The 27,083-nt window shown below is 38.7% G+C and overlaps 1 protein-coding gene across 2 annotated transcripts; it reads right to left on the bottom strand.

Annotated features, from left to right (window-relative positions):
• Positions 1–1,167: 1,167 nt before the first annotated feature.
• On the bottom strand, positions 1,168–27,083 carry LOC101761606. Of its 2 annotated transcripts, none has more exons than XM_004983314.3 (33): positions 26,829–27,083; positions 26,572–26,745; positions 25,303–25,398; positions 24,479–24,548; positions 23,347–23,480; positions 22,339–22,479; positions 22,091–22,248; positions 21,853–22,012; positions 21,670–21,768; positions 20,875–20,949; positions 20,704–20,763; positions 20,456–20,613; positions 19,532–19,736; positions 17,891–18,010; positions 17,593–17,678; positions 17,405–17,515; positions 16,322–16,393; positions 15,931–16,016; positions 15,061–15,209; positions 14,659–14,802; positions 14,474–14,581; positions 13,225–13,329; positions 10,686–10,793; positions 10,434–10,544; positions 9,418–9,584; positions 8,948–9,142; positions 8,442–8,676; positions 6,032–6,139; positions 5,405–5,463; positions 4,719–5,103; positions 2,911–4,449; positions 1,810–2,017; positions 1,168–1,529 (listed from the first exon to the last, which is right to left on the bottom strand). In XM_004983314.3, exons 1-33 carry the CDS (start codon positions 26,979–26,981, stop codon positions 1,429–1,431), a joined length of 5,880 nt encoding a protein of 1,959 aa, XP_004983371.1. In that variant the 5' UTR covers positions 26,982–27,083; the 3' UTR covers positions 1,168–1,428. The 2 variants fall into 2 exon arrangements, with proteins under 2 accessions (XP_004983371.1, XP_004983372.1); XM_004983315.3 differs by having other exon boundaries at positions 23,347–23,471.

The following is a 27,083-nucleotide window of genomic DNA, read 5'->3' as shown; positions in this document are numbered from 1 at the left end:
CAATCCACTTGGCGGAAAACAACGAGCAAAACCTCCTCGTCCGGCGAGCATCAACAAGAATTTCCCTTGTCACGTTACCACCCGCACACTTTCACGTATGTCATCCTACAAGTCTTAAAAAAAATCCACACATATGTTCGCCGTGCATCCGCACATATTTTTTAACAGAACTAGTTCACCCAAATTAGAGAACCTACGTCATTCAATTCATCCAAAAGCTTAAACAGGTGGATGTAGGCGGGCGGGTTTGAACCCGAAACCCGTATATTTTAGACCCGATGGGGTGGGGGCGGTCCCCCCCCCCCTTTGCGGGTTCGGGGACCCAAAATTGGACGGGACGGGGGCAGGTTAATAATCCTCTGCGGGTGACCCACGGGGCCTCGAAGTTTACATTGCAGCTCAAAACTAGATGTAGTCCAGCCCAACAAGCAATTGGAAATCCTAGGCCCTATCCTCTTCCACCAAATCCACCGTCTGGCCAACCGTCTCCCACTCACCCGCGAGCACAAGCGGCCGCACGCACCTTGCCCGTGGCACCCCCGCCTTGCCCACGAGCCCCGTCCACTGTGTCTGTCATTGTCTTGCTTAGGTTTCGAGAGCCCCATCAGGTTTCGAGGGCACCCTCACATTCTCACCCGAAATGAGGTTCGAGGCAGGTTTTATTCTTACGTTTCGGGAGCGAGTTTTATTCTTGCGTTTCGGGAGCAGGTTTTATTCTTGCGTTTCGGGAGTAGGTCCGCGGAAGCTCCACCTGACCCCAAGTTACCACGTTGCCATCCTAAGTGGATGGAGAACCAGGCCGGCAATCGGTTCTTCCAGAGAAACTTTGGCCGACCGTGTTTGCGTATCTAAAACAAAAAAACGCCGAGCATCTACCTACATCATTTGTTTGTAGTTCTTTCTGTCATGATGGGACGCACATCGGGAAGACGGAACCAACAGCGGCTATGCAGCACAACAAACACGGTAGAATAAGCATGGTCGGCCGTGTGGAGGCTCCGAAAGGCAAACTCGCAACAAGATTCGCGTGCCACTCCGAGTCCTAAGCTCCCAAACCGAACAAAGGTGGATGCGAAAACGAAGCTTCCTCAGGTGTCGTCGCCTTCAGTTGGATTTGGTGTACTGGCGCTGCAAATTGATATCATTTCTTGCAGGAATCCACTTTACTTTGGTGACAGTAACATGTGAGGCCCTGGTGACCATACATACATATACAAACGGTTTTTCTTTAGTACAAAGTCCTCGCCTTGCGAAACATGTACGTGCTCACGCAACATGGGTCTACAGGACAGCTTAAACATGCTAGAGGCTTATGTCGAGTTTCACACGGAACAACATTGATTGAACACGTTATCAAGTTAACTGAGTACACAACTCCTATGGAAGGCAGCCAACACATTTCATTAACAGAGATACAATTTACAAGAATTACATGAAAAGGTTAGTTTGCACGAGCCCGGGATACAAAAGAGTAGTAATTTGAGTTAGCGACCTGGCCAGTGCTTTAAAACTGGAGTGCTTCTCTATAGCTGCAAAATATTAGAAACATGTGAGGAAGGGAAAAGGTAAGTACTAATGTACTCCCTCCCTGTCCCAAATTACTATTCGTATTCGTTTTGACTTCTAGGTATATAGTTTTTACTACATATCTAAATATATATCTAGGTGCATAGCAAAAGCTATGCATCTAGAAAAAGCCAAAACGAATAGTAATTTGGGACGGAGGGAGTATACCAGAAAAAAAAACATTACAAGTTTTAGGAAACCTCATTTCAACTGCTGAAAGTGTTTATCATTGAACAAGAGTACCTTGAAGCATAGCCTTAATTCCCTTGCAGAAATCTTCAAACCGACCGAGCACTGGCCTGATGCCACAAGATTGGGATACACATAGTTCCATGTAAAGTGACATTTCAAGTGTCACCAAGAGAAGGTGGCATACCCTCTCTGTCTCAGGATTTAGAGTGCTTGACCCATTTGCCTCAAACACTTCAGTGACTATAGAAACCACTTGATCCTGATAAGAGAGACAAGCAGATGAGGATGAATTGCACATAAAAAATATCTTTCATACTTTCTAACAATAAACCCAATGTCTTAGTGGAATACAGATAAACTAGTTTCAAGTTTGAAATCAATATCACACACTGCACTATGACTTCTTTACACTGCAAGCCTAGCCATTATTTTTTAGGTCAGCTTCACTGCTTCTTCCATCCCAAATTGTAGGTTGTTTTGGTATTTCTACATTCATAGCTTTTTCTATACACCTAGGTAGATAGTATGTCTAGATAGATAATAAAAGCTATGAATCTAGAAATGCTAAAACGACCAACAATTTGGAACGGAGAGAGTACAATAACTAAGGCACTTTCAGTGAAATCTCTACTCGTACATAGAATTGAAACAGAAAAAACTAGTACCTTAAATTCATGTGTATACAAGACTAAACTGGTTTTGCATTTACTTAGTTTAAAAACTACAACTATACAGATCTTTCCAACAAGAATTTGGAACAGAGGGAGTACAATAAGTAAGGCACTTTCAGAAATCTGTACTTGTACATAGAATTGAAACAGCAAAAACTAGTACATTAAAAGACTTACTAATTTAGCTAGTAGAGTATCAAATCCATGTGCATACAAGACTAAACTGGTTTGCATTTACTTAGTTTAAAAACTACAACTATACAGATCTTTGCCAACGAGAAAATTTAGCTAGTAGAGTATAAAATCCATGTATCATGTATACACAAGACTAAACAGGTTTTGCAATTTATTTAGTTTCAGAACTACAACTACACAGACCAAAGTTACATTAGAAAAATTAGCGCGACTAGCACTTTATTGAGCTTAAATTATCGCGTTGTAGAAAGCAACAAAAAGAGGCAGCAGCAGTTGCCATAGGTACCTGTAGTCCGTGAAGAATATCTGGCATGGGAAGCTCAGGAAAATGAGCAAGGTCAAGAAACTCCAGTTCTTCTGCCCTTTTTACTGCTTCTTTTGCTTGACTACAGAGGAACTTCATAATAAGAAAAGCTATTCTGTAAATCTGAACAGCTAACATCTCAGTAAAGCGAGTTTGCCTTACAGAATCAGAATCTCCTGAACTCTTGTCTCTGATCACTAGAGGTAATGCTGTACTGGCAGAAACTGAAGCACCTGAAGTTGACAAAGTACAACTTGCAGCAAATTTGAACCATCCATGCTTGCTACGAATATGTGGTGGTTTCTCATTAAGTGCTAGTTCCTCTTTGACAACAGCAGGGCAGAAAAAAGACGAGTTCCAATTAGAGGAACTGCTAGCCTTTACACTTCCTTTGCTTACAAATGCTAGCAGGTGGATAATAATCTCTCTTAGTTCTGAATCTACTTCCTTTTTTCCAGTGTCCCGTGGAAAATGATATTTTGCCAAAATACAGAGAAGTATGAGAATATTCTCAGTAAGACTGAGGGTTGAAAGTGACGTCTGTGACTTCTGCGACAATGCCCGTTTCTTGTTCTGATGAGCAGTAACACTCTGTGCGGATAGATATGATGACATCAAAGGCACCTGTCCTGAAAGGAAGCTGATAGTACTGTTCGCAACATTGTTACGAGAAATATCATCATCCAAACAATGGTTCAATGACGCAACAATAGCAAGACCCAAACCCCATTGATTCACATCCTTCACTTGGGCGCTCAAGGAATTTCTCAAACAGGAGTCATCCAGAGACAACTGACTTAAAAGTACTTTTAAGAAGGCAAAAATATTGGCAGACTGAAGAACTGTAGCACCATCCTTTGTTCGCCCCAAGGTCAAAAGAAAATTCAGTATAACTTGAGTAGACAATAAACCACCATGTTGGCATCTATGCAGTATAGCCTGGAGATGAAAATGCTTTTGTAGAATAGGCACACATACTTCAGAAGGTACAAACCCCTTCAATATTAAGTCCATCGATGCAACAGCAAGATCAGAGAATTCCCTATTCTCTGCCAATTTGCACAGCACAGGAAGCAAACTCACACTTAAAACAGCTAATTCACCAAAGATGTTAACATTGTCTGGTAGGTCTTTTATGTCAACCTTGCTGTACATGAACTCATATGAAGACAAAAGCAGAACAAGGAGGGCCTTCACTGGTTGCTTAAGAGCATGAGTGGATGACAAGAGATCAACCAAAAAAGAAGTGCTCGCAACTGAAGTTTTCATTAGAAGTACAATATCTGGATAGAGATGGCTTGATTTCTTATTTTGCTTTGCTTGATCAAATAATATCCGGGCAAGAGTAAGCAACAATTCCACTTGCCCAGATAAGAGGGGAAACAAAACCTCATTTGTATCAACTTGAGGAAGTAGTGAATCTACGGTTGACTGGAATGATTTGCATGCACACTTAACTGCTGATTGTGTGGTTGCTGTTGAAATCCCTCCATCAGGCAAGTCCAAGTTTTTGTTGGAGCTCTGTAGAGATTTTAAGATTAGTTGACAAACAAAATTACAAGTAAATTGAAATTCTAACATTTAGCTCAAGTCAAGCTTGGTAGGTTCATAGATTTTCCAAGTTGGGACATGTTTATGGGTCTGAGAAGGTAAAACTTAACTGTAGGGATCTACATGAAATAAAAAAGGTTTTTCAGGACCTTTAGAATATCAAAGGGACAAGTGGGAAACAGTATGGCGAAACAATATATTCCAGAAATGAAAGGATCTCAAAAGGTGAATAAAATTACCGCTCCTGTGTAGACAGATAAAAATGTCAAGAAGGATTTCAATGTAGAAAGCTTTGCGTCAGCATAACATTTCATCAGATTTGATTTATGCATAATATCCAGCATTTCTTCAGCTACTTCTTTAGAGCTCTTACGGTCCGAACTAATCCAAAGATCAACCCCAAGCTCGTCATGTATGTGTTCAACGTTGAACAAAAAGTTGGCATTTGCCACTGGGCAAGTGTTCTGTAGTTGCTCCAAGGGATCGTGTTCAAAAAGTTTAAACTCAAGAAGGAAACTAAGCAGCTCCTGAAAAGGACCAGAGCTAATCTGACGACCTTCAAGTTCTCCACGAATGTGATGGTAAAGATCATTGATAATCAAATTATTAAGTTCTTGTTCACCGCTGCACATTCATGGGACAACAAAGTTAGTAACTTCATGCATATAAAACAAGTCAAACAGTTCCATAAAGACCCTCAGACAAACTCCATTCCACTCTATGCAGGTTTAGCACTGGCCATAGTTAAAAAAAAACTCACAACATTCTGAACTAAACAACAAATGTGTACAGATGCAGAAATCGAATACTCAATTGAGTAATAGTCAATAATGCTTCGTTCAATTGAGAAATAGTCAACAATGCTTTGTTCAGATTAGAAAAAACGTGGTTAAAATCATAAACCCCAAGAAATTAAGAAGGTTACCTGTATCCATGCTGACAATATTGCGACTGGAGAGCTGAGAATGAATGGTGCTGTGACAACTGCATAAATAAAATGGTAAGTAGATGAAAAAAATGCCCATAACAAACTAAGTAAATCCAGTAGGCTAAACATTCAATATAAGTGTCACTTGTAAGCATCTTCATTCAGTTTTAAACAAGCATATTACAACTTAAGTTATGCCAAATCATCAATTAATGACAAAAACTGGAAAAGAAAGTATGTATTCTACTATTGGGAAGAGAGCATGGAGATTAGCCAGACGTACCAAAATGGGAACCTAGGAATTGAGTTTCTTTATACAAATATAGTACTATATTTACTAATATTATTTGTTAGTTGTCCAGTATTACTATGATACTATCTTCTTTTGGTTTGCGAGGCTCTTGTTGAGTTTCGTCTCTGCCTGCCCCAACTTGATTGTGACTGCTTTGGTTATGTGGTATGCTATGTAAATAGCAGGCACCCCATAAGAAATTGCATTCCCCACTAGGGGAATCCTCACCTGATTCCACTCACTCATTGTACTCTGTATTTTTTTTCATATTCCCTTGTTTTATACATAGAACTTGTATTTAAAAAAAAGAACCAACAACACAGATGCCTTACTTTTGTTGATATGATCTGAATCTTCTTAACCACTGAGAAAGACAAGCTTCCAGTATCACCAGTTGATAACTTTGTTATTAGATGGATGGTACAAAGGCAGGCAGCCACCTGTTTAAAAGAAGATACAGCAATTGAGTATTTCAACATACATCACCAGTCTTATTAGCATGATTTAGCACAAGTTAAATAAAAATAGAAAAGGAGAGGGAAAAGGGCCATTTTTCAACCCTCAACTCTTGCTGAGTTTGTTTTCCATCCTTAAATTCTAAAACCTTTTGAAACACAGTCCTCAATAATCAATACCAGGGCAAATACCTCCTCAGCAAAATCCCACCATTACTTTAGCATGGTGATGATTTTGGCAGCTGTCAACTCTTATTGAGCAAGTTTCCCCTATGTGGTCACTCAATGTATGGATTTATTTTCCATCCTTAAATTCTAAAACCTTTTGAAACACAGTCCTCAATAATCAATTTTCTCGAATACGCAGGAGAGCTGCGTATCATTGCATTAAGATAGAAGAAAAAGCTCAGATAGCCATACAACCACACACACTTAGGGTCCTAAATTACATCCGCGCCTGTTCTTAGAATGAGGCGACCACCACCTAACCAACACCACACTGCTAACCCCCAGGTCGAGCAGCAACCAGACCACTAAGGCCTTTGGCACCTGCCAGCATCCAGTGATCAGCCTCATCCTGTGCCAGGAGAAGTGTTTGATCTAACCTGGGCGAGGCAGCAACCACCACCTAACCAACACCACACTGCTAACCCCCAGGTCAAGCAGCAACCAGACTACTAAGGCCTTTGGCACCTGCCAGCATCCAGTGATCAGCCTCATCCTGTGCCAGGAGAAGCGTTTGATCTAACCTGGGCAAGGCACCATTAAACAGTAAACACTATCATTCCTCATCTTCCAAAGAGTCCAAGCCCCTAAAACAACCAGGGAGTTAAATCCTTGCCGAGCTTCCATGTTTAATCTATCACCTGCCTGCTGCCACCATTCAAAAAATCCAGCTCAGATTGATTGAGTAAGGGAGTCCAAAACAGAATTGCCAGGAGAAAACACAAGCACACATGATGTGCCGAATTGTCTCATCCTCTTTATCACAAAAGGGGCAATGTTCAGGATGGGGGAGACCGCGTCTAGCGAGCCTGTCAGCTGTCCAACAGCGATTATGTGCAACTAACCAGAGGAAAAATTTGCACTTCCTTGGAACCCAAAGTACTCCAGATAAGTTTACTTGGTTCAAAATAAATTGCTCCATGGAAAAGTGCCTCATATGCTGATCTAGTGGAGAATTGTCCTGAACTCTAGAACTTCCATTTGTGCGCATCATCAACATCTGGTTGGAACACTACCTCCTGCACCATGTCCCAAATATCTAGGAATTCAGCCAAGATCGCTACAGAGTAGTGGCCTTGGATGTCCTGCAACCAGTAGTTATCCAGGAGGGCTTCCTGAACTGTGCGTCTTTTGACACGTCATTTTGGTACACTTGCGAAAAGATGAGGAGCAAGGAACTCAATAGAGCAAGTTTTAAAATGATGATTATTTTGGTAGCTGTCAACTCTTATTAAGCAAGTTTCCATTATGTGGTCACTCAATGTATGGATGAGTAGTTTCTTCCTAACCTTGACCTATATAGGACAGCAGTTTTAAGAATTTGGTAACGGGTACTCGCTTGGTCACCCACTTATACATGGTAACAGTAAATGGCACTGGAAAGAACAGAGGTGTTTCTTGTTTGTTGATTTGTGTTGTGTGCCTAACGCGACTTTCTTGGGACAAAATGATGTTAATGTTATTTTGTGGCCATGTCAGCAACTACATACGCATTCGGAGCTAAAAAACAGGCCATGTGAGACAAAACAACTAGGGCTTTGACCTAAAAGAGTGATTTGCATCATTTTCAAGTGTTGAGGGTCATGTTTTATGTGGTTCCAAGTTAAGGGGTTGAATAATGTTTTCTTTTGTTTTATTAGCGAAAATGTTAACCCAACATGTTGTAATATTTCCAAATTCCATGAGAAAAACCAAATTACCAAAGTTAAGTACTCTTAGTACATGATGAAATAAAGTTAAGTACTATTAGCACGTGATGAATTTCAAAAAGTATTCGCCAGTTTAATTTATTTATACTGCATACATGATTTTTATGAAGAATTTTTTTTGAAAAATACAATATCCTGAATTCGCTAATGGCTGACCTGTAAACCATAGAAAATTCACTCATAAAAGTATATGATTGCGCATCCAGAGTGTACTGTTTTTGTCTGAGGTTTGACAACCGGAGTGAGCATGGGAAAAAAAACATGGATTGGCTACACAAATATCAATAACCAATAAACAAATAAAAGAAACAATCACAGTATCCCACTTCATCAGACAAGAACATGGAATCTACCTTAGCACGATGAAGAAGTTTCTTATTGTATGCATTACTTGACAAATGACTGATCAGATCATCCAAAATAGCAGTATCAAACCATTTCAAGACTACACTGCTTCGACAAGGTGCACTGTGCTCTTTTTGCCCCTTCGAACCATTTGGGGCAGGATTAGAAGTCTCTGCAAGCAATTTTCCTTGCAAGAACAACTCATGTGACATAATTTCGAAAATTTTACCTTGACAGTGGTACCTGCAAATTGGAAAAACTTTATTGACAGTAACTGGAAGCAAACCAAATTGTAATGGATCTATTTTGTTGAACAATCAAATTTAATTCAAAATTCTATACTGGACTTTGGGGCTAACATTAAATGCAGCAATATTAGGATTATGCAAAAAGCGTGGTTAGTAGACATAACAGATAACCCAAACATGTTACTAAAGAAGATATTAATTTAAAAAAAATGAAGGACAGGCAAGTCAATCAGCTACATTAGAAGACTAGAGCTCTGTGACCACACCTCAATGAAAAGTTCTCATCAACAGCAGCAATACAGTCAACTGGGCAGATATCAAGTGTAGCACGAATACACCTTGATAAATTATCCCAGAATGTTATCGAGCTTCTCAGCTTCTCCAATACGAATAAAAATTGAATACCACTTTCCCATAAGGCCTTGAGTAAGTCAAGAATACTAAGTAACACGGAAGGAGATCTGCAAGGAATACATTTCATGATGTCAAATGTTGTAATTCAATTCAACAAGTCACTGCATATGATATCATTTATCCTTAGGTATCACTGTATCAGAATAAAATAGGGGCAACTGTGAAGTCATGAAGGAACCTGTTAAGGGTTTTAATAAAACTTTATTAAATGCAAGCAGAACAAGTTTTATTCTCCATGAGAAATGAGGAAAAATTCTACTTGTCTAAGATCAGAACCCTCAATTATGGCATCAAGTGGTAACAAATATAATATATCTTTTACCTATTCATGAGCTCAATGGACCTCACAATATAGTCCAAGATTTGATCAACAAGTCCAGCATTACTTTTTGAAGTAAGAACTGAAGATCCATCGTTCTGATTATTGGTGGAAGAATTATGATCAGTTGACTTCATACTCTGCTCCATCAAGGAATTAAGAAAAGCAGGCTGCAACAAAAACAAATATGCCAGGTTATTTCACATGTGAATTATTATAAAATGTATGTCCATGTAAGAATAGAAACAGGTCAGATAGTAACATGTTTGAATAACAAGGCAAATTTTGATTCATTAGGACAAGCCTTTGGCCAACAATACATTGTTAATACGGATGTTATTAGATTCATATTAAAATAATACATAATCATGAATGTGATTTTGTATTACATAAATGACGTATTAAAGGAGTAATTATCAGGTAGCCTTATGCTAACAAAACGAAATTCGCCTTCTAATGTCAACAGAGGGAGTAACATAATAAACTTGGGGGAAAAAACATAAGTTAAGGAATGTGGAGATTATGAACAAAACCAATTTTGCATCATACAGAGCTCAAATTTATTAACTAGAAGTCTACAAATAATCACCGATTACTATCTCAAGATAATAAGGATATTTATAGTAGTTTGACAACATTAGTGCAGCATAACTCATGGTCACCCATATTGTCATAACACATGAACGGTCCCTTGTACCATATAACTGTGAGGTCTTCGAGACTTCGAAGCAAACGATAGATAGATTAGTTGTTTTGCAAGAAAATAATGCAGATTAATAGAATCAGCAGCGACATTTCAGGAATTATTCCTAGAAAAAATAACATACGAACAAATTATATAACATCAAACTCAGCATCTCAGGGGAGTTATAATGGTAATGATAATATGATCATCTGAATGACAAACACATTCACACATGCATTACTCTACTTGGCCTGACAAACTTTAAACATGCAAAGACCGTGTCAATTTTCTATGCAGCATACTCAAAAAACGAACAACACAGAAGAAACAATACCTGATAACGAGCAGCAGACGTCAAAAGGTTGAATACAGCCACAACCAAACAATCATTAGTTTTCTCTTCCTCATCAAGAATGGAAGATATAGTTGCTTGCAATCTCTGAATCTGAGAGCAGTCATGAAAGGAAAGGGGGGGAGAGAATATAAGCGGAACGACATCAGCACATGAAGAAGGTGAAAGAATCAGTTAAAAAAGGTTATCAAGAACAATGAAGAATTAACAAACATCGCATAATACAGTACTAACCTCAGAAACATCACCAGTAAAGCTGACATTCTCCATCAATTGAGGCTGCGCTTTATACGCAATGAGACACAATACTGATAATGCTCTAGCGGCAGCTACTTGTATATCCTTGAAAGACAAATAACGATCCTCAGTCTCAACGTTAAAATAAATTGACAATATATAGGCGCAATAATCCAGCATATTCGAGAAAAAGATATAGGCGCAATAAAGAAATTGTCCTCTTTTTCAGGCCAACCATCTGGCCATTAGGCACTGTAAGATTGTGTATAATGCGTGGGATATATTGCTTGAGCCCCTTGGGCTGATTATATAGGAGTACATGGCTTGGAAGGCAATAGCCTCTCCTAGAGATAAGGAAGGTTATCCCGGGATTACAATCAATCCTAAACTAACCATATCCGGAGTTGACTAATATATTCTTAACATCCCCCCGCAGTCACAACGGGAGCGCGCAGACGATGAGATTGGAGAATAAGCCGAAGAGATGGCATCCCCCCATAGTCGCAACCGTCAATGTGTCGCAGATGTTGTGGCTGGAATGGGAGCTGAAGAGGCTTGTCAAGCAGATGGTAGCCCCTTAGTGCCGAAGTAGCTGAGGTTGAGGTGGACGTGGTCGAAGCCGTGGAGAAGGGCCCGAATACACAAAATCAGCAGCTTCTTGCCGACAGGTTCAGCAGGACGATGAGCCGACTGCGATGGTAGATGGTGCAGCTAAAGAGCGCAAATGCATCTTCCTTCAGCAACATCGGCGGCGGTGTCCGCAAGCGTGCAGCAATAGGCGCGGACGCAGATCGAGAGTCAGCCTGACGAGGACCAACAGCCTGCAAAGGCGGCGACACCAGCGATGATGGCTTGACCTAGGAGGATGCAGCCTAGGAGGGCGCAACGACAACCTCGTCCTCGGGAGTGTCGACGATGAAGCGACGACGAACGGCAGGGCGACGCAAACCTGATCTCTGATCGGAAAAAAGAACCAGCAGCAACGAATCTGGTATAACTCCGGGTGCACGTAGCAGATCTCCACACCATCACGGGGTGCACCTAGCAGATCCCCACCTTCTCTCCTTTGCCTCAGCTGGTCAACCGAGGGAGCAGAGACCAGCAGCAGCAGAAGCCGTGGGTGGCTCGCTGGGGAACGGAGGGCGCCAATGCGGATCGGAGAGTCAAGCGACGCACGGCACGGGCACGGAGATCTAAGCCGACAGGCGCTGGCCCGACGCGGATGACAACAAGTGGCATGGCTGCCCGCCGATGCACGTGGTGAGCGACCTGATGGAGATTGGACGTCGCCAATGCTCCAACGCCGCCGCTGCCGCTCCGCTCGTGATCGATTGCTGCAAGACCGACGCTAAGCGACGATGGCGACTAGATCAATAGAATCCACCGCGAAACAAGAGCGCTGCCCCCGGCGGAGATCGATCTCCTCGGGGGCGTCGCCGTAGGCAGCGGAAGGTGTGGTTCAGGAACGAAACCCTAAACTCATGATACCATGTAAGATTGTGTATAATGCGTGGGATATATTGCTTGAGCCCCTTGGGCTGATTATATAGGAGTACATGGCTTGGAGGGTAGTAGCCTCGCCTAGAGATAAGGAAGGTCATCCTGGGATTACAATCAATCCTAAACTAACCATATCCGGAGTTGCCTAATATACTCTAACAGGCACGTTTAGTTTGAAAATATCAAAGTTAACAGGTTTTGACCAACAATAAGTCAAAACATTATAAGCATCTTTAGTGTATAAATGTTGCAGCAATAGATTCATATTCAAAGATGATGCTGATCTTGTACCAGTACCAATTGAATACAATGCAAGAGAAAATTAAAGTTCAAAATATACTTTTAAAGAATCCTTTCTCCAACAAAATACACCTTACATTGATGGAAGTAGTTTTTGACCTTTTAGTTCTATCAGCTGATAAATTATCTTAAGCAGGAACAAGTATATGAATTCACTACTAAAGTACTGATCATTCCATCTGACATGAGATCCTCACCACCCAAAAAGTCAATAAATACATGAATAAATTGAATGGATATAAAAACCATACAGTTAAAACAAACCAAGTTCTGAGAACACATGATTGCATTACAAGATAGTTATTCTACATGTCCATGTGGGCATATGCACTATCACCACCAACAAATGTATTCTGATATTGAGGCTTTTCATCCTTTGAAACATTCTTGCACAAATAAGACACATTTCTTCTATTTTCCTTTCATTTACTTCTTTTAGAAATGGAACAAAAATCCCTTGTTTCTCATGGATAAATTTCTAGATGGAAAGAAGTGTTACATGTGAGCCAATGGAAACATTTTAAAATAGTTGACCCAGAAACTCTAGACACACCCCTTGGACACTTCAAATTGAGACAAACCTATAACCACATAAATGTAGTAATATAACAAAATGATGTGTCATCCTTTCTTGACGGACCATAATTAAACGACATTGCGCCATGCTTAGAAAGTATAGACTTGATACAAAAAAATGCTAAGACCCTGTTTAGGAATTATAAATGTAAAGACTTACAGAATTACGGAAGGACAATAATGATGTTAGAGCTGTTATCAAAGTAAATGGCTTCAACGATGATGACAAAACCATAGTAACAAATGGTGGATAAGGCAGTAAATCCTGCAATAATAACAAGAGTCATGAAAAAAACACAAAAATACAGCATAGCATAGCAATAATGCATCCCCACAAATATATGAGGAGCAGTCAATCAGAAACGAAAAACTACTATCCAGCATCAAACTAACCATTTTCATCAGTCAATTGATGCTCGTGTTTCCTATCACATTGATGTTAAAGTATGTACATTTGCTTCTTTAGCATCCTTATAAGGGTATAGTCAAATGGCAGTAGTCAGCCTTGTACATGGTTTTACAATTAAAAAAATTAGATAAACATTAAAACACATACTTCCTCTGGTCAATCAAAATATAAGTCCTCTAGGTTTGTCCAAAGTCAATCTTTTCAACTTTAACCATAAATATCTGATATTTTATATAGAATAACAAGGCATCACTTTATGCATTATGAAAAATACTTTATAATGTATATCCTTTTTCATTTAAGATGATATAAAAGATAGCTAGTCAAAGTTAGAAAATTTTGACTTAGGACAAACCTAGATGGATGATCGGAGGAAGTATAAAGCAACAAAACAAGCATATAAAAGACCTTTCCTGCCATGGAACGGAACTACACACTTAACAATAGTTCAATGCAGCAGAAAAGGGAAGACTCCACAAATATTTCCTTGCTCCATACTACATACTATTGTGGCAAACAGCCATCACACTTTGTACCTTCTGAGCAGTTGTGCAATTCAAAAATGCAAATTACATCCCCAACTACAAAAAGGAATACACATGGGATCCGTGAAAGCCTTTTCAGTTAGAAGTTGATTTTAAGAATCTGGCAGGTCACTAGTCACTAAATGGATGCTGCAAAAAAAAAAGCTAGTATTTGTCCTTATTAATATCAGAATAACAAAATTGATAGCACCTTAAAAGCATACTAGACAACAGCCATGGTTCGATTACATGTTTCCGTTTCCAATAGTTGGTCCTGTTTAGCTCTTTTACTTTGGTAGCTTAGTTTCTTTTTTTTTTAGCAATACATCACATGTGATGAACAGGTATAGCTGTAAACACATTATACAATGATGGGAAAACAATTAAAAAATGCAGAAGCAAAATATCAATGTGAAAACTGGAATTTGTAAAATGTACAGTAAAAATGACATCACAAGATGTTGTGCATATTTTACCTCTGGTAATTTGGACAGGATGTAATATATAATATCAAGTCCATTGCAAAGGACAAGCTCGATATCTTCAATATCCTTAAGGCCATGATAATTGCGTCTATATGAATGCTGAAATATTTTAACAGATTCTCATGTAAAGGTCGCAAAGCTAATGAACTTAATACTCAAAGAAGGAACATCCTTACTTCCAGTAGTTGTGTTGCCAAAGATAATATGCTCCAAAGTACACTGTGGACAGAAGAATCATATAACAGAATTTCCCAAATGATGCCACCAAGCTTTGATGAGAATGGTTTCACATGAATACAGGTTTTCACCAATTCAAACACCTTGTCAATTAAAGTTCAGTGGCAATATTTAGCTTCCTCCATTATCAAACATACCAACAAACAAAAAAAAATTTAAAAAAAGGAAATGTTTCTAGCAGATATCTACTAAAATAAAATAAGAATGGCAAACTAGTAAGTCAAAAACCTAAAAATATAACACTCCAAAGTTCAATCAACAGAAACGGGACTAAAATTCACAAGTATCAAAGCTATAACATGTTATGTTGAACAAGCATTAAAAAAATTCAAAAGCTGTACCCGAAGGGTTGTCTTCCAACGACTATATTTCTTGTATTTCCAGTTCATATGATTAACCATGATGTACTGAATTGAGAAAACAATTAAAGGCGATATTATATCATCAGCAGCAGCTCCTTTCCGAAGAACCTGAGTGGCAAAATCAAGCACTGGGAAATATAGCAACGAATCAGGTCATCATTTTCATTTCTACTAAAGAAGGAAACCACAAATAACAAAAGAAAAGTGAATATTGAAAAATCCAAAGTGCTCTCCAGTGAGAGACCTACTACACCTATGTAAGTTCAAATAAATATATATATTTAATGCCTGCCGTGTACAATATGTGTACTGAGCTAGCTCCATGATATTTCAAAATATATACACCTAGGGCTCAGGAACACGCAAGTTAACTATCAGGAGATTCGGAAGTTGTCCCGAAATGGATGGTTTGGTGTTAGATTTCCACATGGAATATTATTAAGCCAAAAGATTCAATCTGGTTTCAACTTCTTCCATAATGTTCAATTACATAGTTGATTTGTATGCTTAATTAAGATATTAAATTAGTATCGAGTGAGCACAAGTGAACAGTTATCAACATAAACCAAGTGTATTATTTACATATGTGGACAGGACCTGCTTTTCTAGGACCAGGACCTGATCAGGTTGTATGTTTGTTAACTGTAGTAGTAACTCTCATTATCAACATACAATGCTCAAGACAAAGAATCAGGAAAATGGTGGGCATTAACCAAAAAAACAAGGGCATTTGACCTAACATGCTGGGACAAACATAACAGACAAAATACAGACAGAAATATGATATTCAAAGTGAAAATTTTAGAAACTCAAAAGAAAATATTTTTTATTTGCTTCGAATAAACATGCCTGAAGTTGTAAGTAAAGAACAATCTCCATTTCCCTCCGAGGCAGCAAAAAGCATTCTAGCTAGGGCTCCGGAAAGTAACCAATCACTGCAGAGGTAATTGCAGTAGTTATCTTTAGGAAATTCACTTTCAAAAAATAAAATAAAAACTACAAAAGCAGAAAATACACCAAGATAGAAGCTAGTGGTTCTAAAGTAGATGTACCATACTGATAGAGAGGAAACATCTACAGGCGCACACATTTTATTTCATTAGCAAATAGTGGTATGTACATACAACACCTCAATGATGAGGTAGCTAGAGGGGTTTCCAAATAACTAAAACAATGTTCTGCAGTTATGCTCCTAGTAAGTGATATAATTTGAACCAAAATGAACGAATTAAAAACATACCTTGATGGACCATTTAATTGTGAAGTGAAGATGTTGCACTCAAACGCCGCATCAAACACGTGATATGGAGCACTAAATTGACACCAAAGTAACAGCTCATCAACAAAAGAGAGTGTGCATAAAGAACAATCAAGAGCTTTATAGAAACAACAGTTTCACTAGACAGGAACCTTGGAAAAGCTATTTTATAATGCTGGTGAATCTAAAAGTAGTTTTACTACAGTTGTTTGAGTTCCTACCTAAACAATAAACATCAGTTATGGCGAGCCATAAGCATACTAATTACTTGGCATGAATAGAACCAAAAAGGAACTTCTATAGAAAAGTATGCACTTATTGAATTTCGTAAATAACCAAAAATGGCCTTTGGGCTGAACCAAGGATAAAGAGCAGATATTTGGCTATTTGTTTGTCATAAGAAAAGTGTTTATTGTGTTAATCAGTACTCTCACTTTTACCATGTAGGTTGATATGAATACACATTACTAGTGTTAATAAACCAGGAAAGGCATCTCCACATGTACATGTGACCACATTGGTTATCTCAACCGTTCATTTCCCTCACATGATATCCATCCAACCATTGATTTTTTTCACCTACTCATGATTCTCTCACCTACCCATGATTCATCTCACCGTTGATTTCGAAATGATTGGTCCAGATAAATCATGTGGTCACATGTGTATGTGAAAAATCCATGTTCAAACATAAACAGATTCAAAGTAAGTAAAAATCTGTTGTTCAAGCAATGAGTGCATTTACTGCGTGTAAATAGTGTTAGCCTTACAATAGCTGGTATTCTGTCTGCTTTGCACTTTTGTTTACCATCAACTATACATGTGTAAACTATTTGCTCATTAAAATTCATAAAATGTTTATAAACATGGCCACCCAATTATAATAAACGTAGCTGCAAATGTCTCTCCCAGTTCACATAATTTTGCATGTATCACCCACACACACACACACACACAAACAATAATTCCTAGTCTTAGCAGGCAGGCACAGTACAAAGAAAAATGCTCCAATGATAATTCATTAATACTTCAATTATATGAACAAACCAAGGGAAACTAACTTACCATTTGATCATTTCTGCTAGCAGACCTAGGGTTTTGGACAATATGTCGGCATTATTAACATCTTGCACATATTTGAAAATGGAATTGCAAAATATCTTAGCAATATCAATCCTGAAAAGGATAAAGAATATTACTTGAAATTATTATGTTCCAAAGAACTGCATTGAAACTGAGAATTTGTTTCAAACCTGACATGATTTTCAAGTTGCCCCAAGTTCTTTGATTTTTGTACAGCCGGTGACTTGTCAACATGCAACAAAGCGAAGCACAAGTCCTATATATTCAAGTTTCAGGAAATACATGATTCTTAGCATAGAACAGCATATAAACTGCATATATAATCCTAAAAGAAAGAAAGCCAGTAGGAACAATCGAAATTGAATTTGAAATGGCAATTTTCTAGTATAAACACAATAAAATGATATATATCCATCAAGCCCACCAAAATAGAGTAGCAACTCATGATGTGAGCCAGAGTTTTGGTACCTTATTTGATGATACCATACGATAAAGTAGGTCCATGATGTCAGATGCCTCCTTGTAATTGCATGAATGGAGCTCTTGGGCCAAAGTTACGAGCAAAAGGAATACCCCAGAATGCGGGAACTGGCCAGTATGGCTTATGTCAGCAAAGAATATGCAGAAACAAATTAATAGAGTGGGCTCAAGAAGCAATGAACGTTTACTGCTTGTCAAGGTAGAACTACTTTAAATATTTAATAAAGACAGAAAGATTGAGTACTTTAGTCAAACTAAAAAAAGTGGCTCTATGACGGTGGCGAGTGTGAAGTTTGCTAGAACAAACTCGAAATCAAAATTCACTAGCGGGAACTAACACACTCTTCCTGAACATATTTTGGAACCTTGGTACTCTGTTTGCCAAGTTATCAAGACCTGACTGGACTGGTGGCTCAACCAGAGAAACGGAACCAACACCTAGTCGCGCCAAAACCTATAAGAAATCAAACCAGCAGTTCTCCTTCAAAAACCGGTAATCTCACGCAGCATTCTAAACTGGCAGCACACGTTCGTGTGAGCGGGAGGGAATATGAGTTACATCAGGCAAGGAGTAGTAATCACGATAAAAAAGCAGAAGCAGGGATCAAAACCCAAGCCGGGGGAAAGAATACAGTGCACTTGCCATTCCACCTAGTTGGTGTGACTACATGCAACATATAAGTAATTATCAAATCGGCAGCTTGCTGGTCCAACCAATGGTCAGACCATCGAACTCTTAACAGAACGCCTCACCGATTCTAACTACTATGGTGCCTTGTTGGTTTATTAAGGGTCGGGCAGGTCACTTGCCCTTGACATGCCATTCGACAAGGCTATGAGCCTATTTGACAAGGGGAGAAATTAGATATTTTAATCGATTCTTTTTGTTTGAGAGTAGCAATCAAATAGGCCTCCTTATGCAACGGAATTATACATAAATGACAAATACAAGAAAAAACAATTTGGCAGCAGCGAACAGAAAACAGAGTACAGTTCACTTTCCATAGAAAGTCACCAGACATCTTTCATGTACTGCTGTTCTCATTATTTTCAAAATTCCAGCTTCTCCGTGGTCATATAAATATATAATTCATTTGAAGTTTTACTATCTTTCTTGCTTCTTGACGCTGTTGATTGCTTTTAATCTAACACAATTACTTCCGCCATTATCAGAAATATATAATGAATCAACACTCAAATTTATTTACCTTTTTATCTTACATTCTGATCCCCTTATTTTATTATTATGTTGACCCCCTTAACAATAGTCTACTTCAGAAAAGTTGTTATTGCTGGAGAACAATCTAAATCAAAAAGAAGAATCAATCAAAGTATTAAATTGTGATGTCCTCATGAATAAAAGAAAAGGCAACTTAGTAGCAGCAAATAGAGCTTGCTCTCGTTATCATAAAATTATATATAGGAGCAAACAGATGCACCCAAAGAAGCTTTGTCCAGAAACAAATGTAAAAACATGCAAGCGTAAAGAATAAACGATTTAGAAGCAGAAAAGCGAAATTCTACCATTATCCTAAAATTAAACATAAAGAGGCGGAATATGAAATTGAGTCCATAAACAAATGTAAAAGTGCGCAAACACATAGGAAGTATGGTAGCACAAATATCTACCTCCCAGCGAACTAATACAGCATCCCCTTGAAGAACTTTCAAAATGTAACCATTGGTTCCACATGGAACCTTAATGCCTTCAATACCAGGAATGCTAACTGGATGATGACTTTCAATTTGATGGCCGTAATTCACATTTTCTGCGACATGACCAGGGATGGCATAGATTGTTGTAACTCCATTCATTCTCTCAAGATAGTTGTATCTGCAATCGAGTAAGCGCAAAAAATATTAATCCATAACTAGATCGCAAATGGCAAATACCATGATCATTTAAGGCTCCCAATGAGTATGCATCTTGCATAGCTTTTGTTTATAAACAAAAAATTACACAACCACATACACTTCCAGAGAGACTATAAACTAATTAACATAAAGTTACACAACCACATACACTTCTAGAGAGACTATAAAATAATTAGATATATCCCATTACGATAAAATTGTTTGATAAGAGAATAAAATTGTTGGTCAAGATCATTCTGCATATTGCAGACTGAATACGGCTTGTATAGTTGGGTAAATGGTAGTATCATAATTCTGAGTGCATTTTATATACACATCCACAGACATGGGAATGATAGTTGGGTAAAAATTCAAGCTTGTGACATAACATTGAAAAGTAGCATCATTATTCCAAAAACTTGATACTGGAGCATAAATAATATTTTGAAATAACAGCAAACACTCAACGCAATATATGAATTTGAAATGAGATCATAAATTTTCTCTTCCTCAGATACACCAAATTCTTCATCCAGTATTTAGTTATGTTTTTCTGAGTAAACCGCATCACGCAATAAGATTACATAGGAAAATCAAAGCAGCAAAAGTTAGGGAGGATACAGATTGTGTTTTGTGAAGGAACATCAATGGCCGCAAAGTAGTACTTAAAAACTAAAGAAAGATTAAAAAATTACATACACACATTGAGCAGGCCAGGTCCCATGGCAAACAGCTGATAAGAAGCGGACCAGCTCTGATATTTGAAAAGGATACTCCTTTTCCACCATATGAAGAACAGACCTAATTGGACCATCAACAAAACTATTTTTATCCCAAAACTGCATGCAGAGAGATTCCTGGACAATTAAAAGATCACAAGGTGAATTTCTCTTTTGGTAATACATATAAATTATTCCACGTCAATATCACAATAATCGTATTCATACCTCTCCATCATAAACTTCATATAAAATACTTGAAATCATGTCAAGAGAACTGTCTTCTGCCTGCACATAAAATAATGCAACGAACCAGATAAGCTTCATTCTAGTTTCACCTTAACCAAGAGTTCAATTAACTTAAATGCAACTGTAACTAACCAATGGATTTGCATGTACCTGAGATATCTCATATGAAGCAATGAATGCTGAAATAAATGTTCGCAATATACCTCGATAACCAGAAACAGGACCCTGAAATTAAGCTGACTTAGTGAAATGCTATATAATGTATTTCATAGAATCAACGTGGGACAAATAATGGGTGCATAAAATATCTACAATTTACTTTTCTAATTCTGCAAGCAGTAGCCGTACCAACCTAGTAACAGCTGAAAGCAGCAGGGATAGGAGGAAAGAAAAACGAAAAGAGAAAAAAGGAAAGGGAGAAAAGGAGTACAAGGGACTGGACTGATCCCGACTGGATTGATCCAGCATCCCATAACCCTTTCCTTATCTACATGCTCTGAACCCCCAACTGCTCCATGCCCTCCTGTATTGCTCTCACATCGCGGCTGCTCACTTCCCATCTCTTTCCATCTGCCAGCCAGCCACTCGTCACTCACCTGTCCTCACTGCACTGCCCCTCAGATCAATTGCCACCGCTGCCACTTTCCGATCGACCACTGATGCAGCTGCCCGGATACAACGTACTTAGCATTTCCCCATTGAGTCTCTACTAAAACAATCCCACAATACCCACATGGTTTAATGTCTTGCAGTTCTCAGTCTCTCCAACCCTTTCCTTTTCTCATTGAAACCAGGTAATGCTAATGACAACTACTTCTAAATGAGGATAAATAAAATCCATGAAATATACTCTATTCAAGAGTTGCAAAAGTGATTAGCATTTAGCAATATTACTGTCAGAAACATAAACTCAAAAACAGACTATTATAATCGGATAACACTTACATCTGACTCCCGGAAGATGCTTGAGCAAAGAACTCCTAGTAAATAATTGAATGGTGCAAACTCAAAAGCCCGTCGGGCATACAGTGTATGATCAATTTCCTGGGAGCATTAAGAGTAATAAGAGGCAATCCTTGTTTGTTCTAATGGAGTTGTAAATGTATGAGGTTAGAATGTCATCATTACCAAGTTGGCATTACTTTCTGGAAGAGACAGAACTAGGCACAGAAAAACTGCCCAAGCGAGTACAAGTGGTCCTGATTCTACCATTAAAAATTCAGGAATTTTTGATATTTCAACATCCATCTCAAGAATATCACCAACAGAAAATGTAGAACACCCCACACTGAGACAAAAACAAAATATCAATGTAAAATCTTAATATCAAATAAGCCACAGATTAAAATAAGAAAGTAGATGAGACCTGAGAGGAACTTCATCCCGAATCATTCTGAGAAGATTTTCAAAGTCCAAAGTTTCAATAAGAATGAGAAGAAGCTGAGCTTTAGCATAATGAAACGAATTCTTTGCCTCAACAGATACAGCAAATTTCCCAACATCATAAGAACCACAGAGAATGTCCTAAAAGGATAACATACACGAAATCAAAGTTTTTACATCAAGTGAAAAGAAGAAGAAATTTAACTGCATTGTCCAAGAAAGAATATTAACCTTGAAAAGGGAACACAAACTTATCCACAATCCACCATTACATCTTGAGAAGTTATCATAGAAAGCAAGAAACAATATGTCAAGGATCAAGTTAACTTCAATCAAAGTTTCTTCCAGACTAGAAACTGTAAATTCTGCTTCCTGCAAATTAGTGAAGTTATATCAGCCCATTTATAGCATACGACAAATTTGTTAGAAAACATAACAAGAATGCCAAGGGGGAATAATGAAACCGTGGGTAGAGTAAATTATGCCTTTTCAAGAGTATTTCATGCTTATAAAGTTATAGGCATCTAGAACGAGAAGTTTAACGAGGAAATTATGGCATTATAACAGCAAAACAACTTTACAAACTGCAAGGTACACTAAAATTCAAATATAGCACAGACAAACAACAGGAAAATATGAATTAGAATTGATAGCTCCACTACAAAATAAGCCCAAAAGCTTAGCCAAGCATAATAGGTAATGTTAGGCCCAATATATACTACATTAGCGATTGTTGTTGGCCCATGTGCGGTTGTAGTTGGTGGATTTAGTACCACCTTGGAAGTTTAGGGGTTGAGGGCCAGCTTGTAATCCTTGTCACTCCAAACATAGCACCTCCGGGTTAACCCTTTTACACGAAGTGATGACCAAAGTATGAGAGATGTGCTATGAGTATGCAGGCTTGTTCCACGTGAGGAGCTGGGCCGAAAGCATATTTTGGACGCAGGATGTTACAAAGGCACATTTTATTTTAGAGAAAACTAACTTTGTACAATTTGCTAATCAATTTATAAGAATGTTTAGTGTATAAAAAACATGCAACTAGATTCATATTTCAAAATGCATTCACATTATACTGGTATTGTCGCTATAAATTATATAGTTTATGAGAAAACAATGTTCAAAGTTTTTGGCAAAGCCCTGAACTCGTAGGTTGGTTTTTGCAAGTTTCCCTTGAAAAAATTAAAATGGCATGTTCCTTACTCCATTAAATTAGCAATAGATTTAAATATACCATACCGCTCTTACAGAAGATGCAGCAGAGAAGGAATCTTCAATGACGGATATCAATTTCCTTTCTACCTCTTCACTGATCAATAGTGAAGCCTCGTCCTGAATGGCATCAGTTGAATCAGACCCATCACCTGTGTGGGCTGGCAACGAAATCAAGAGATATATAGTTTGAACACAAATAGGTTAACAAAAAACAAAATAAAGCATGCATATGCTAGTGATCCATAATTTCTTTTTCACAGTTATTATTAAAATGTAACCTAATGATAAGATTCAGACATGGGAGATACCAAATACATAGGATAGACTGAAATAGATCTTCTTAGGAGTGAATCATGACCAACAAGTAATGAGTTATTAGGTATACACCGCAAATGGTATGTTTAGAGATATGCCACTATCTTCTTTGGGAAATGACACTATAAAGTATTCATTCTTTGAAATATGATCCTTCCTCAATCCTCATCCATGCACGTTACTCCACCATATCCCAGGGGAGCTGACTTGCTGAAGAGCAACCCACCCCCCAAAAATAAGAAAATACCAAACAAGTGACCCACTCTCCTGCACCAACCACCACTAGCACAAAGCACAGTGAGGCAGGCACACACCCCCAACATCAGCTCATTGATCAATCTCCCCATTTGTAACCTCCATGACCTCTATGCACTCTCTGCCGATTAGAAGTAGCAAGAACAGAGGAAGAATAAGCATTGTCATGGAACTCTATGCAGCAGCAGAGCATGTAGAACAGACTCATCAGCACAGATGGGCTTAACATTGCAATGGTTTTCCCAAAAGATGCAACTGTAAAGTTTAAAATGTGCATCAACCATATGGTGCAAATCCAATCCCCATCCATAACTTTTAACCATAACTCATGGCCTACAAAAAAAACTGGATCTGACATTTTTCAAACAAGGTCAAAATAATACGTAGATCCCAATCACACAAGATAGAATTCTCAGCATCGCGTTAAAAATTATGAGGGGAAAGGAATCAGTGATAAATTTACATTAACATATTAATGTGATAAGAGAATAAAGACAATCGAGAATCAAGAAGTTTAAATGGAAATTTACACTGTCTTAATGTAAGTGTAATGTAGCTCAACAAAAGTACAAAACTACAAGCTTACTTGCATGAACAAAGATTCTTCTGATGCACTTCAGTAAGCATTGACGCTCAAGGTAGTATTGTACAGATACCTTCAAGAATTCAAGGGGAAAAAAGGACATGAGCCCTTGGCCATGTCACATACACAATCACAATAATAAAATTGCTAAACTGTAGCAAAATTGAAGTAGTCTCTATATGAATCCACAAGCTAGCATCATGTTCTCGTAATGCACAGCTAGAGAAGTTATGAAATAAAAATAGTATTGCAAACAGATACAAGTTATAAAACCTTAAAAACACACGTAACTGATTAAAACTTACATTCACTTGAGGCAGAATACTTTTTTTATGGGCACCAGAGGTGCTAACATTAGAGATTGACCACAATCATAGATGATATTAACTTCATTAGAGCGACCAATGTTAAAAACAAAACATCTGGGTTGCAGCAGATCCCAGAAGCAATGTACTCATGATTTAACTATAGGTTGATAGATGGCTTTAGCGTAACTTTGAAATACATGTTATACAGACGTCAAACAGAACTTCTAGAAATCTATGAAGTGAAATTGAAGAAGACAAAACTTGAAACCATGGCAGGCAAAAGCGTAAAAAGCACTTGCCTACGCACTAAAGAGAGAGGCACAATGAAGCAATAATGCATCAACACAATTGCTTCGATTGCATTGCATCAAACAATGTAAAAGATAACGTGTAATTGCATAGCATCGCACGACAAACTACACAACATCACTGGCATTCTAGTTTCTACAATCAACAGAACTGAGGGTAAACAAGTAGCACATCTTTTCAAGAAAAAATATATATCTTACAGAAATATACCAGATGAAGAAACTCGTCAGCATCAGCATCATGAACTGTTGGAGAGATTTCTGAGGATCGCTTGACTAGAATGTATGACTGCACCTCATCCAAGTTCTGAGGGGAAATTTAAGTTTAGCGCTACAGCAGCACTTTTTGTTGAAAAGCAACATAGTATGGATATTACACAAAACTGACCAAAATTTGCATCAAACAGCAGAAAACATGGATATTATAGAAATTATTATCACAAATGGCATTAGACTCCTCCAATATTTGTTAGACAAACACTCAGGAATGTGTAGACCCAAAATTGGAAATAGGCCATACTATCACAAATATTTTGTCGTGTCAAACAAACTATGTCCCAAATTATAGCGTATATTTAGGTGCATAGCAAAAGCTATGTACCTAGAAAAGCCAAAACGACCTATAATTTGGGGCGGAGGTAGTAAACAATTTGAGAGAGTCATGATGGTGACTAACCAGTCATTAGCCTTAAACATATCTGAAAGGAACAAACATAAAATAAGAGAACATAAAAAATAATGTCTGCCCACATATGTGAGATGCACACTGCATATCGAGGCAGAATAACCATGTCCCTAGTGGAAGGGAAGCCAAACAAAAGGTCCTTTTGTAGGATGTCAATCGGTGCTAGTGACAAACAAGTCCTCTATGCCAAATTGGATGGCCACAGGAACCTCCGTTTGGCACTTCGATTTTCTGCCAGGATTTAGTGAAAAAACACAGCTCCAGCAAGAATATAAATTTCCTGTTGTACAGGTTCCTGGGAATCCATATATTCCAAGAGGGGGCATTAATACTCCTCATTCTAATGGCTAAATCATACCATGCCTTAGTGGATCTTTAGATAATAATGCTAGGAATGGCTAACGCTGTAAATTTTGCTAACACCATGAAATTGATGTATGCTTGTAAGTACAAACTACTGAAGGCCAATATTTGAGATTCCAAAGGTTTTAGCTCAAAGGAAAAGGTCAATCCAAGTTATGTCACTTAGGAGGCAAACCAATAAGTGTCAGAGGGTGTCTTCCACAGAAAACAGTAAGCTATATTTGACAGAAGAACAGTATAAGTATAGTAACCAAGTGCAGGAAATCTCCAGGCTAGAGGTAAAAAAGTAAGCAATCTTAATGATTGCAACTCAGCATTCGTGCAATTCCCTAGAACCTCAAGCTCTTTACACTAATCTAATTAGAGGTCTACATGATTTCACCAATACATGCATTCTTCAGCTAAACATCTCAGCAGGGGAAGCAAATTTACCAGGCACTTGCTCACACGAAGCGCAGCCTCCATGAGCTCGGGCTTGACAGCCAGGCGGTGCTCCCCCACGGCGACCTCGCTGGCATCCAGCGCGCTCCTCGACGCCTCGTTCGGCTTCCCGAACATGGAGACCGACCGAAGGAGCCATGCGTGGTGGCTCTTGATCCGCTTCGCCTGTAGCACGCGGAAGCCAACGGTCACATCCGATGGTTCCAAGAATGAGGATGGGAAGCGCAATAGGGAGTGAGGGGGCTTACGAGAGCGTCCGGGACGGAGGGACCGGCGGCGGCGCGGTCCAGGTCGTCGGAAAGGACGACGAAGGAGTCCCACCAAAGCGACGCAGAGACGGTCTTGCTGGTGCCTCCGGTGGCGGCGGCGGGGGTGGAGGTGGCCGCCCCGCCGCTCGCCATGTGTGGTTAGGGTTTAGGAAACCCTAGGTGCGGCGAGGAGGCGAGGGAATGCAGGGAAAGGGGAAATCCCGCGGTGAGGACTAGCAGAATCGTCTGGGAAGG

Source organism: Setaria italica, chromosome IX, assembly GCF_000263155.2.
Source record: "Setaria italica strain Yugu1 chromosome IX, Setaria_italica_v2.0, whole genome shotgun sequence".
NCBI lineage: Eukaryota > Viridiplantae > Streptophyta > Magnoliopsida > Poales > Poaceae > Setaria > Setaria italica.
Note: the sequence above shows the minus strand (reverse complement) of the source record. Positions and strands in the feature narration are given on the sequence as shown.